The sequence below is a fragment of the Cyprinus carpio genome, chromosome B24 (assembly GCF_018340385.1).
Source record: "Cyprinus carpio isolate SPL01 chromosome B24, ASM1834038v1, whole genome shotgun sequence".
NCBI lineage: Eukaryota > Metazoa > Chordata > Actinopteri > Cypriniformes > Cyprinidae > Cyprinus > Cyprinus carpio.
In genome coordinates this window covers 10,917,875-10,930,417 of record NC_056620.1, presented here as the reverse complement: position 1 = coordinate 10,930,417, position 12,543 = coordinate 10,917,875, and the positions used below count along the sequence as shown (strand labels likewise).

The 12,543-nt window shown below is 33.8% G+C and overlaps 1 protein-coding gene across 7 annotated transcripts in view; it reads right to left on the bottom strand.

The window, feature by feature from the left end:
- The window catches only part of LOC122142211 (docking protein 6-like), a 111,698-nt gene extending 104,053 nt beyond the window's left edge, over window positions 1–7,645 (bottom strand). For 4 of the 7 annotated variants that reach the window (XM_042752032.1, XM_042752029.1, XM_042752031.1 and 1 more), the window contains exon 1: window positions 7,333–7,645. In XM_042752032.1, coding sequence (XP_042607966.1) covers window positions 7,333–7,398 — 66 coding nt within the window. In that variant the 5' untranslated portion in view covers window positions 7,399–7,645. The remainder of the gene's footprint in view (window positions 1–7,332) is intronic. The other 3 variants (XM_042752028.1, XM_042752034.1, XM_042752033.1) reach the window with 2 other exon arrangements.
- Between the last annotated feature and the right edge of the window lie 4,898 nt (window positions 7,646–12,543).

Sequence of the window (12,543 nt, the reverse complement as noted above, 5' to 3'; positions counted from 1 at the left end):
ATATATATATATATATAGATATATATATATAAATATATATATATTCATACACTTTATATACTTTATGGTTTGTTCTGATAACCAGTCAATGAGTTGTCATGATTATTGAACACTGATATAAATTTCAATATAAAGCTACAATATATCACTTCACTACTTTTATAATACTTTTATGATGGGGCTTTTTTGTCATTTTGGAGCTTGACATCCTTAGTTCTTATTCACTTTCATTATACTAAAAAAATGGCCAGGATATTCTTCAAAAACTTAATCTTTTGAGTTCTACAAGAGAAAGGGCTTAAAAAGACATGAGGGCGAGTAATACTGACAGAATCTTTAGGTGAACTCTTCCTTTATAACATGAAAAGGTGACAAGCTTCAGTCTAGCAGCCTGCACTAAGCTTCAGAAGTTGTGGAAGACTAAAATCAATGATGAAGACCTCTTTTCAGATTCAACATGTGCAATTTGACTTTTCAGTCTGATGACCGGCTAAATGGCAGCACTCAAACCACCTTGAATGAAAGACTTTTGTCTGTCATCAGCAGGAGACTGTAAAGCTTTCTCTCACTTTTGCCCTCTTGCTATGTCAAGATTATTTAACTTCTAGACATTATGAAGTATGAAAACTGTATAAAATACACAAATTACTGTTGTGATACAAAACGCTTCCAAAGCCTGATAAAATGAGTGAATGGGAACATAACATGCATAAACAGCTGAGACTCACTCAACACTGAAGAATCGACACAATCAGTTATGTCACACACATCCGTGAAAGCTAATAGTAATGTTTGCTCCTGATCAAAACAAAAGTGTGTTTTGTAATTAAAAACAGCAGGGATCGATGATGTGAAATGTTGGAGTGAAGACTGAGAGGAGATTTATCTGTGAAAGAAATGGCACAATAGTGCAGCATTATTCACTCTGAATAACATTTGCCGCTTCTGCTGCTGTGGGGGGCAATTCATCAGCCCTAATAAGAGCCTCCAATTTGTCTTCCGCTCTTTGTTTGAATCAATTTGATGAAAGCTGGATAAACACTATTAGCATGAACATGAAAACAGAGAATCCGTATGAATACGACACAGTAATGTGAAACGTAGCTGTGTGCGCACAAGAGACACTATAGTGACGTGACATGACATACAGCCAAGTATGGTGCTCTGCATTTAACCCATCCAAAGTGCACACACACACACACACACACACCGTGAACACACACCCGGAGCAGTGGGCAGCCATTTATGCTGCGGCGCCTGGGGAGCAGTTGGGGGTTCATTGCCTTGCTCAAGTGCACCTCAGTCGTGGTATTGCCGGCCCGAGACTCGAACCCACAACCTTAGGGTTAGGAGTTAAACTCTCTAACCACTAGGCCACGACTTCCCCTATAGAATGAATTACTCAAAACTACTGTCAGATAATCAATATTGACACATCAATGCTAAAAAAAGAGTTGGTGTGCACATTAGGTTTAGCACATAGCTGAAATAATATATTTGCAAAATGTATGTTTGAATGTACAGAGTATAGTATCTATTTTTTGTCACATCTTTTCTAAGCATGTTATATATGAAAAATGCAGTTTTCTAAATTGAATTTGGACACTTTCAGGAGGGTCCAAAAGTCTGAGAAAACCTGTGATTCCGAAATCTAATTTAAACCTGGAAATAAACACTATTTTAGGGTTTCCAATATTTTTAAACACTTTAAACAATTACGAAATAAGTAAATTTGTGACAAAGATGTGATATTTACAACAGTTTTTAAAATGAATAAAGAAAATGAATTATTCTAAATAATTTAAATGATTTAATTTAAAAAAACAATACATAAAAACATTTAGGATTTACTCAGAAATGTTTTTTACTCAGAAATTGCTAGCAATTTACCGGAAAATAAACTAAATTTAGGATTTTGACCATTTTTAGAACATTTAAATTTTTTTTTTTTTATGTTTTTTTTTTTTTATTTTTATTTTTTTTTGTGTTATGAATTATTTTTGTGTATGTGTTTAAATGATTTGATGTTTGTAGGAATTTCGAATTTTGAAAAACATTTTTTAATAATTAAAAAAAAAAGTTAAAAAAATTTAAATATAACTTTTCAGCCTTTTTAAATTGCTAGCACATTTCAAAAACAATTACAAAAAAACTGCTAATAACACACTGAATTAAACTATAATTCTGAAGTAGAAAGACTGAAACAGTATTTTCTTGTTAACCTACAACTATAGTGTATATCAAATTGCAATATGGCAGCTGTTTTGACATGACATCTTAACATGGATTGAGACAATGTATATCTATCATATGGGCTTTTACTGCTAGACACTTTCATTGTCCAAAACCTCGTGTTAGGATGATCTCTGTCAAACATTAATCTCTGGCATTATTACACTGCCTGTACATAAAGACAGATGACAAAACACAGATCTGATATATGGGTCAAGTACTGGCTTGCAACAACAGCTTAAATAAGATTACAGTTCCGCTGGAAGTGTTGAGAGGAAAGGCCGTTTTAAGTCGACCACTCCAGGGTAAGCCTGGTTGATTCTCTATGGATTCACAATGCATTAGAAGGCTGTTTGTAAGTGTCCTAAACAGTGACTGTCTGGGACAACAAAGACAACATAAACAGATGACATGTGAAATTATCCAAGGTTAAAGAGATTTTGGACAGATTTTATATAGAAAGGCCCTGACTATATGTTAAGTAAGTTACTAGCTTTAAACATATTAAACATCTGTGTCTCTCATTTAAAATAGTGATTTTTGCCAGTCCCACCTAAGAGGATTTTTTTGTTTTGAAAGAAATGAATGGTTTTATTCAGCAATGATGCATTGAATTGGTCAAAAGGCACAGTAAATAAATGTATAATGGTATAAGAATCCTATTTTAACTTTCTATACATCAAAGAATCCTGAAAAAATTGTGTCACAGTTTCTATAAAAATATAAAGAAGCAGAGCGGTTTTCAACATTGATAATAATAAGTGTTTCTTGAGCACCAAATCAGCTTATTACAAAGATTTTTTTACAAGGATCATGTAACACTTAAGAAATTCAGCTTTGCATCAGAGGAAGAAATTACATTTAAAAATATAATAAAACAGATTTTAAGTTGTAACAATATTATTTCACAATACAACTGTTTTTTGTATTGTTTTAACTAAACAAAAACATTAAAATATCACACCAACCGTAAACTTTTGAATTGTAGTGTATATTAATTCATTAATATATATATATATATAATATATATATATATAATATAGTATATATATATAGATATATATATATATATATATATATATATATATTATATATATATATTTATTTATTTATTGTTTTTAATTGTCACAGTCAAGAAGTAAAATCATCTGTATTTCAAGAATTCAACACTGTTACCCATGTCATTACATGAAAAAAATTATCAAATAAATATTTGATCCCAATCATAACTTGCCCCTAATGAGTGAAAGCTTAATTTAGATTAATAAAATAAATAGAAATTTACATCAACATTTTAAAATCAACATTTTATGAAGTTTAAGCATCTCTGACCATTTATTTTAAAAAAGGAGGGGAAAAAACAACATTTCCTACTCTTTTCGAGAAAACTGCCAAAAATGAATTAATTTGCATTAGTAATTTTTTGTAAATTTATTTTTTCATTTGCATTACATGTCTAGGTCTCAGAAGATTGAGGCTACGTCCACACGAAGCCAGAGCTTTCCCTATCCGATCTTTTTTTTTTTAGTTTTTTTTAGAAATCTCATTTTTTACAAAACCGACACAAAACGATGTAGTGCACATGCCAGACCAGCATGTGGCGCTGTAATTCTGCCACAGAGATACACTAAAAACAGAGAAGAAGACTTGGACTATGCACATAAACCTTGCGCGCGGTATACAAACGAACATGGAACAATACATTTAATTATCTGTGTTAATGGTAGTTAATAAAAAGACAATCGTTCAGTGTTTGTTCATGTTTTTGTTTCTGTTACGTGACGTAGCGGTGTCTGACTAGGGGTGAAACGTGGGATGATGACGTCATCATTTCAGTAAATATACGGATACACTGTCCACACGAAAACGCAAGGGCGGCGTTTTCAAATTTATCCACTCTGGGACCTGGTTTCAAAAAATATCGATTACACTCTCCCAAAACGCCAGATCCCTATGGACGAAATGCCTATACGATACAAAATGTATGCGTATACAGCGAAACGCATCTCCATGTGGACCGGGCCTGAGAAAGATAGGAGAGGGAAAACGAGAGGAACAGAGAGAGACATCAGAGGGAAACCCTAAGCTGATCCTGCTGTTCAAAACATGATACTTGCACTAAAAAAAACGACTGTGCCAGCACTGATGAGACAAGTAGTCCTTCCCTCTAAAGCAGTCTTCAAAGCAGCAGCTGCCTGTTTCATCAGCGTACTTTATCAGATAAACAGATTACCCTCAAAATGTTACAAATGGCTGATAAAGACCAGTAAAAGAGGCTTTTTAAATAACAGTAAAAAGTTTAAACGTCAGATTAGCTTGGATGGTTATCACTAACATTTATATAATATCTAAAGGTTCAGTTATATTTATACACAGATATGTGTCAAATGGGAAAATGCCAAAGGTGCAGAAGTCTGTGGGTTCAAAGGGCATTACGTCTATGTGAGAAGGTCAGTTAATGTCAGGTGCATTGAACTGTAAATACACATTACAGGGTTTTACACGGATTTCAAAGCAAATTAACTCACATGCTTTTACACGTTTTCCTTTTTTTTTCACATTCATTCTGCTCAATTAATGGCAAATGGGACCATGAAGATACCACACATGAGGGAAAAATAATGAGAGTGGTTTTATTTCTTCACAGTACTATTACAGTAGATAGTAATTCTATGCTCTGCATTCAAGAACAGATGCAGTAGATGTGGTATCACTGTGCGGTTTTCTTTATCTGTGTTTCAATAAGATGTGACCACTACTGTATTTACAGGCTAATGTATATCTGAAATACAGCTGGAAAGTTTATCTAACCAATAAAAATCAACATGCAATATGAAGCTGCACTTCAAATAATGCATTTAGAGTGAACTCACGCTATGGAAGCAATATCTGTGGAAATACACTTTATCTCATATTCAATCTTTATAGGGATGAAAACAAACCATTATGGTCAAACATTCCTAAGACATTGTGTTTTGATTAGAACTTTTAGTTATATTTTGTTTCATTGCCAAAAAAAGTGTTATACAGTATTTATAATTTATGCTAAAAAGGACATTTCTGAAAACACTGACAAAAAGTCTGTTTATTATTAATTAATTTGTCAATTACATTAATGCAATATATGTAATATGCAAAAGAAAGACATTTTTATGTATATACAAAATAAACTTGTTTTTTGTTCTTTTAAGGGGAGACACTGCAGGCAAAAACACTGTTTTTTCATGCACTTCTCAAGTTTGAGATTTTGGGCTTTTTAGGGGGTTTTTTTGTTTTGTTTTGTTTTGTTTTTTCAGACTAGCGGAAAGAAAACCAAATCCATAAGACACTGTTAAGTGTTTCTTTTATAGCACTTTATCTATTTGTGTCAATAGATTTGAATTATATATAATAATTTTAAGGGACATTTTCTCAAAATGAGTATTTTCTTCTACACTGAGCCATAAATCTCCACTTCAGTAGCACTTACACACACCAAACTTTACATTTTTATTTGTGTCTATATCCTGAAGGTTTTTTTACAGAGGGATTTGTTCATATATGATTTGGTTTGATTATATACAACATTTTATTCCCCCAAAAATTGTGGAAATATAGTGTTTTCTGTCTGTTCTAAGCATTTTCTGAATTATGGAAAGACAAAAACTAGATACCCAAAATTCCCTCTGTAAAAACTTTTGATTCTAATACGTCAAAAAAAAAAAAAAAAAAAAAAAATTAAACAAGAATTTTGAAACTGACATCATCCAGTGTTTAGATTTTTGTACTAGAAATGTATGTATTATTTAAAAAATTACTCATTTGCATATTTAAACCTAACATTTTAGAAAACTTGTAATACAAAAAGTGTTTGCAATTATCATTGCAATAAATCAGCCGGGTAAGGCGATAACTATTAGTTTTTTGTTTTTGTTTGTTTTTTCCTTACCCTATTCACCTGTAGTGTCTGAAATAAATAAAAAGAATCAAAATATATAGAAATTACTCATATTATAATATATATATAATAATAATAATATAGAATGTAGTAGCAGAATAAACTGTTATAAGTACTGAACCATTTTTCCTATGTGAAAAAATAAGAAAAAAATACAAATGGAGAAATGTATACATTTCTATATTTATTTATTTATTTTATATATTTGTAACTAAATAAAAATAAGTAATTTCTATATATTTTGATTCATTTTCATTTATTTCAATTTAAATTAAAATACCAGAAAACAAGTTTATTTTGTATATACATAAAAAATTATTTGTTTTGCATATTGTGAATAATGTGTAAAGTTGAAATTAATATTGGATTGCACTGTATATTGCACTGTTACAGTTAAGGGCATTTCAGCAAAACAAAATTACATATAAAATACATTTTGGCCAATAAACTTCAATAAATACCTCGTAAAACTCTCATCAAACCTCCTACCCTGCTATAAAACTATAATCGGCATGTCGTACGACTGTGTATGAATGTATTAATCTTTCCTGGTTGGATGAATTCACCTGCTGTATCACACAGCCCTGATGACCTACAGAACTCGCTCTAGTCACAGCTGCAGAATCAGGAGGACAATAAACAGATGATGCTGCATCTGGAGACTTGACTAATGTGTCTTCTCATATATAGGCAAAGAAACTACTGAAGACAGCAGATTCTTGATTAACTTTTTCAAATGTAATAAACAATTAATCTTCTTAACAGACAAAAGTCTATTACAACTTTGATAATAAAACATGGGCTATTTAAACAAATACCTAAATAATATTGACTAAAGCATACTTTTTTATGGTAAAAACTAATTTTCAACAACCCACATTTGCTCAAAAAACAAGAAATAAGCCAAAGCAATTATTATCGTGATTGTTTAATAATTATGTACCTGTTCAGATGGATTTTATCAGAACAGGATTTAAGCTATATATACTGAATAATAAATATATGCTGAAAAATAAATAACTGGCCATTAAGAAAAAAAAAACTAAAAGTAGCATGAGTTGCTCGTGCACGTTAATAGTGTTCCTGATCAAGCCCTTTTAAATAGAGATGTCCTAAAATGACTGAGCACACAGTAATGTCCAGCAGATACTGACTCTACTCACCCCCAGTTTCTTACTCCGAATCCTCACGTAGCTCTGCTTCACTATATCGTTGAAGTTTGAAGCCATCCTAACAGCCTCTCTGTCCTCTTCCCCGTCTCGGCTGCGAGTCCCCTCAGAAGTCAGTGCGACATTCAGTCCTCAAGCAGCCTCTGCCTCAGTACCAGTGCCGCCGCCGCTGCTGCTGCTGCTGCTCGATTAACCGGCGAGAACCGCGCGCACATTCCACCCGAGTGGGGAGACAGCGCGCGCGTCAGATGATTTAATTCAGCGAAGAGAGCAGCTTCCTGGAATGCACCATGAGAGGACTGTCAGAGGGGTGGACGCAGACAACTACTTACTTGCTTAAAATGGAATCAAAAATCATGAATTTATTTATTTATTTATTTATTTATTTATTTATTTATTTATTTATTTATTTATTTATGAATGAATGAATGAATGAATGAATGAATGAATGAATGATATTGTGGGTTCATGTTTTTGGGAATAGGTTATTTCATTACACACAGGCACAGGACATTTTCTTTAGATGTGGAAATCAAAAATTAACAGCTGTATAGCTAATATAAGACCAATAATAATATAATAATAATAATATGATGATGATGATAAAATAAAATAAAAACTCGATTATGAAGATTATTGTCAAGACCAATCTTCCTTGTAAAATCCTTTATATGTATAAGCTTCTAGTCTGTCTGTTTGTGTGTGTGTGTGTGTGTGTGTGTGTGTGTGTGTGTGTGTGTGTGTGTGTGTGTGTGTGTGTGTATCATTTTTTGTGGACTGACACACACACACACACACACATACACAAGTAGAAATAAATAAATATTATGATATTTCAGTATTAAGAGGTTTTGGATAACTAGGATTTACACTTCAGTCTGGATCCAGAACATCTGAGAAGAGATGATACCAACCCCTCAGAGCACCTCAGTTGATGCCAACCCTGAAACAACATAGAGAACTACCAAATTTTGCTATAAGTTTGATTGCATTATATAATAATTGCTGTTAATAGTGTTCATCATCTGTTTGATTACATATTTAATTTATTTTTACGTACATTTCTGCCATACTGTATGTACATAAACTGACACTCACCACTGATAAGCTACTACTAAATATTTTAGAAACTTAATTTTGTGTAAAGTTGCTTTGCAACGGTCTGTATCGTAAAAAGCGCTATACAAATAAACTTGAATTGAAATGAATTGAATTGAATTTTGGGAATACATTGCATTTTAATATACTTTTTTTAACAGCTGTATAGCCTAGGTAATATACAATATATATATATATTTATATATATATATATATATATGCTTACATATATAATATCATTGTATAATATTTTTTTTATGTTTTTTTTTTTTTTTTTAATGGCATTTCATTGTAAAGTAATTATGTAACTACTCATTCATTCATTAATTTTAACATGTTTTACAAGAATGGGATTTGGGATTTCATCGGATGCCCATTGTTTACAAATTGATATGATTCTTTAGGGTCTTAATGAAAAGTCTATAACATACTTTGGTTAAAATTTCTCAATGGTAGTGTATAACAACACCTGTTTTACCTTGTCAAAAACAGCCCTGTTCATGCTAATCTAATCATGCTAATGAGCTCTGCTCACCCCACCCCTCTCTTCTGTGGAGTGACGTGCAGTTCTCTGGTAAACTTTAGCTTTAATTCATCATGATGCTTGCTGAACTTGCTAACTAGAGGGTTGGCGATTTGCAAAGATTCATTAAAAAAAAAAAAAAAAGCATATACCCAATTCTTCTGTAGGTCAGGCTGGATCACAAATTATTTGCATAAACATAGACGCATTTAGGTCAGGGGCGCATTCCCTTCAAAATCAAAGGTACACCAATGCGTCTTCAGCTGCTCAGATGTCGTGCATAAATGACAACTGCTATGTTCATTATTACATCCAACATCCTGCTCCAGCGTCGAAAGAATGACAGACTGTTGACAGCTCACTCAGGGCGGGTCTAAGGTAAAACAACAGTGTCAATCAACAATTGTGGGAGGGGCCTGGGTATGTGTGACGTCACACAGCCAAGAGGCTGAGAACGGCTTGATTTGAGAAAGGGCTTATTGTCTTATTTATTTGTAAAAAAAATAAAAAAATATGACTTGTTGTGTGAGATTGCATGTTGTTAGTAATTCCAACATGTTCCAAACATAGCATGCCTTAAATAATCTGACAAGTTAACCCCCAAAAAATATAAGACTCCTACTATTTTACATCTGACAGATACATATGCTATGTGGTATCTTTAATCCGTAAGATTTCATTTTCATTCATTAGCAAAATACAGTTTTGCTTTCATATAAGAATTATCCATCTATAATAAAAGGGTGCTGATAACTAGTGGATGGGAAATTTGTTTTATTGATTGGATCCTTGGGATTAAAAGATCAAAGCAGATCAAAAGCTAATGAGAAAAAAGAAAAAGAAAAAAGAGGTCTGGGATGTTATAGTCATCCATTAGATGTAGAGCATGCTGTAGCTCCACTGACACAAATGGCGAAAATGCCTGAAAAATCCTCCTTCTCTAATCCTGCTTTATGGAGACGCCCTTTTGCCTGTGGAAAAATGCCAAACCCCATTAGATACAGCTGATGACACAGTTACACTTGTGAGATGGTTTTGTGCATCTCTCATGACAATGAAAGATGTTATATGGGTGATCTCATATGAAAAAAAGTCAGATAGTAAATGGATCAGGCGTAAAATCCATATGGAGGATATAACTTGATTTCAGTAAAGAATTATATATAAATATAAATATTTATTACTTTGCCTTTCTCATCATACATCAATTCCACCACCCCAAGAAGAAAAAAAAGGGAAGAAGAAGGTCATTGGGAACTATATGTAATTTGAAAGCTGTCATTTCTCATTTGTTTATTTTGTTCTGAGGCACAACATTATGCAGTTGTTTCTCAATTATTTTTTCATTTCTCCTGGCTATGAAAATTATAACATTAAAACATTACATTCAAATAAACTCAGTCAGAGAATATGCTGCAAATGTTTGTTACTCAGTCTGTGTTACCACATTTTATATAAGACAATAAGTGTAAAAAAATTAACAAAAAAAAAATATCCATGGGTCAATGACATGACACTCATTCTTTACCTATTAAATAAAAAAAAAACATTATTTTTTTTAATTTAATCATTAGGCATTCATAAAACATTAAGTATTTCATGCATATACAATGACTTGAAAACACCTTCTGATGAACATGCTTAACATTCCTGAATCAAAGTCATTTTAATATTTTTGCGGTCAGCAGTGTCAGGTGGGACATACTATATTACCTAAAATGTAAAATGTTACGAACCCTACTTTCAAAATGCTCGTTTAAAGGGTTCTAGTAACATAAACAGACACGCGAGCCAAAAAGACAGATCAATCATTTTATTAGACAAAAATCTTTACCTACACCACCCGCGTATCATCATCACTAGCGGAATAAGAGACAATAACACAAACAAAAGAACTAAACTAGGCAAACTAACATTCATCAAAATAAACAAATACAGATCAACAAAAACAACCAAAAACACAGAACAGAATGCAGCTTATCGTCAGTGGCTGGCTGGATATCAGGACTTGCACCGAGCTCCTTTGCTGATAGGACATGAACCATACACACCAAACTCCTCGTCAAGTGCTAGTCACGCTCTTTACAGAGCTTAAACAGTGACCATAGTGATCACTCGACTGGCAGCAACACACCACTTCAGCTCACCACCGTGTCCATGCTCCTCATCTCCTTTTAGCACAAGACGCCTGCACTGAAACAGTTTGCAGGTGCGCAGGGGCACCAAAAAACAAAACAAAAAAAAAACAAAAAAAAAACAAAAAAAAACAATAAACACTAAACCCACAAGGCTTCGGCCGAAACACTTCACCCCTTGAAACCACATTCTCAGATCCTCTTTTGTGACGCATTTCTGAATTATATAGCTGCACCATTTATGCCAACCGCATCAGACATTGATTGTGATTGTACATCTTACTCAGAAAAACTAGCGGATTATGGTCCGTATAGACAATTACTGGAAACATACTTGCCCCAAAAATGTTGTAATGCCAGCAAGAGTGCTAACATTTCCTTCATGATTGTTGAGTAATTTAACTGATGACGGTTAAACTTAAAGGGTTAGTTCCCAAAAATGAAAATTAGGCTGCGTTTTACTCACCCCCAGGAGGCCTATGTTCACCCCCCGGAGCAGTGTGAGACACTTTTTTTATGGAAGGGCGCATTTTATTTCACGTCTTTTGGACTGAAGCTATGCAATGCCCACTGACTGCAATGATAGAGCTTGAAAGAGCAAAGACAATTTTTAATATAACTCCGACTGGATTCATCTGAAAGAAGAAAGTCATATATATGCCTAGGATGCATCGGGGATGAGTAAAACGCTGCCTGATTTAAATTTTTGGGTGAAATAACCCTTTAACAGAGAAGTATGACACTGGGTGAGATATTCCATCAGCACCCTCCTGTAGAAGGACAGCTCCCGCTCTGACAGAACTGGCGTCCACTTCCATTTAAAATGGACGGGACACATCTGGGAACGACAACACCGGAGCACTGCAAAGAAGAGATTTTGCAGACAGTAATGCCTGTTGGCACTCATTAGTCCAACTGAAATCAATTTTAGGACTACATAATCGAGTTAAAGGAGCAATTATGCTCAAAAAATTCTTACAGAAACACTGGTAGTACCCCACAATCCCCAGAAATCTACGTAGCTCCCGCCTCGTAGTAGGCACTGGATACCCACCTGCTTCCCCAGATACGTGACAGTACCCTATGTGAATTCACATTTCTTAAAGTTTAATGTCAGCGATGCCACAGCTAAACGGCGAAACACATCATGTAAATGTTCAGCCCATGTGGATGAATAAATGACTATGTCATCAAGATATACTTTACAGTTAGGAACTTCACTCAAAGCCATGGACATCAACCGTTGAAACAACGCTGGTGCATTTCAAAGGCCAAACGCCATCCACGTATAATGTAGGAAAGCATCAGGGGTTACAAAGGCAGAAATATTAGAAGCACGCTCGGTTCGAGGCACCTGCCAATAACCTTTCAGCAGATCTAGCTTCATAATATAATTCACAGCACCAAGGCTCTCTATACAGTCATCAATGCGCAGTAGTGGAAAAGCGT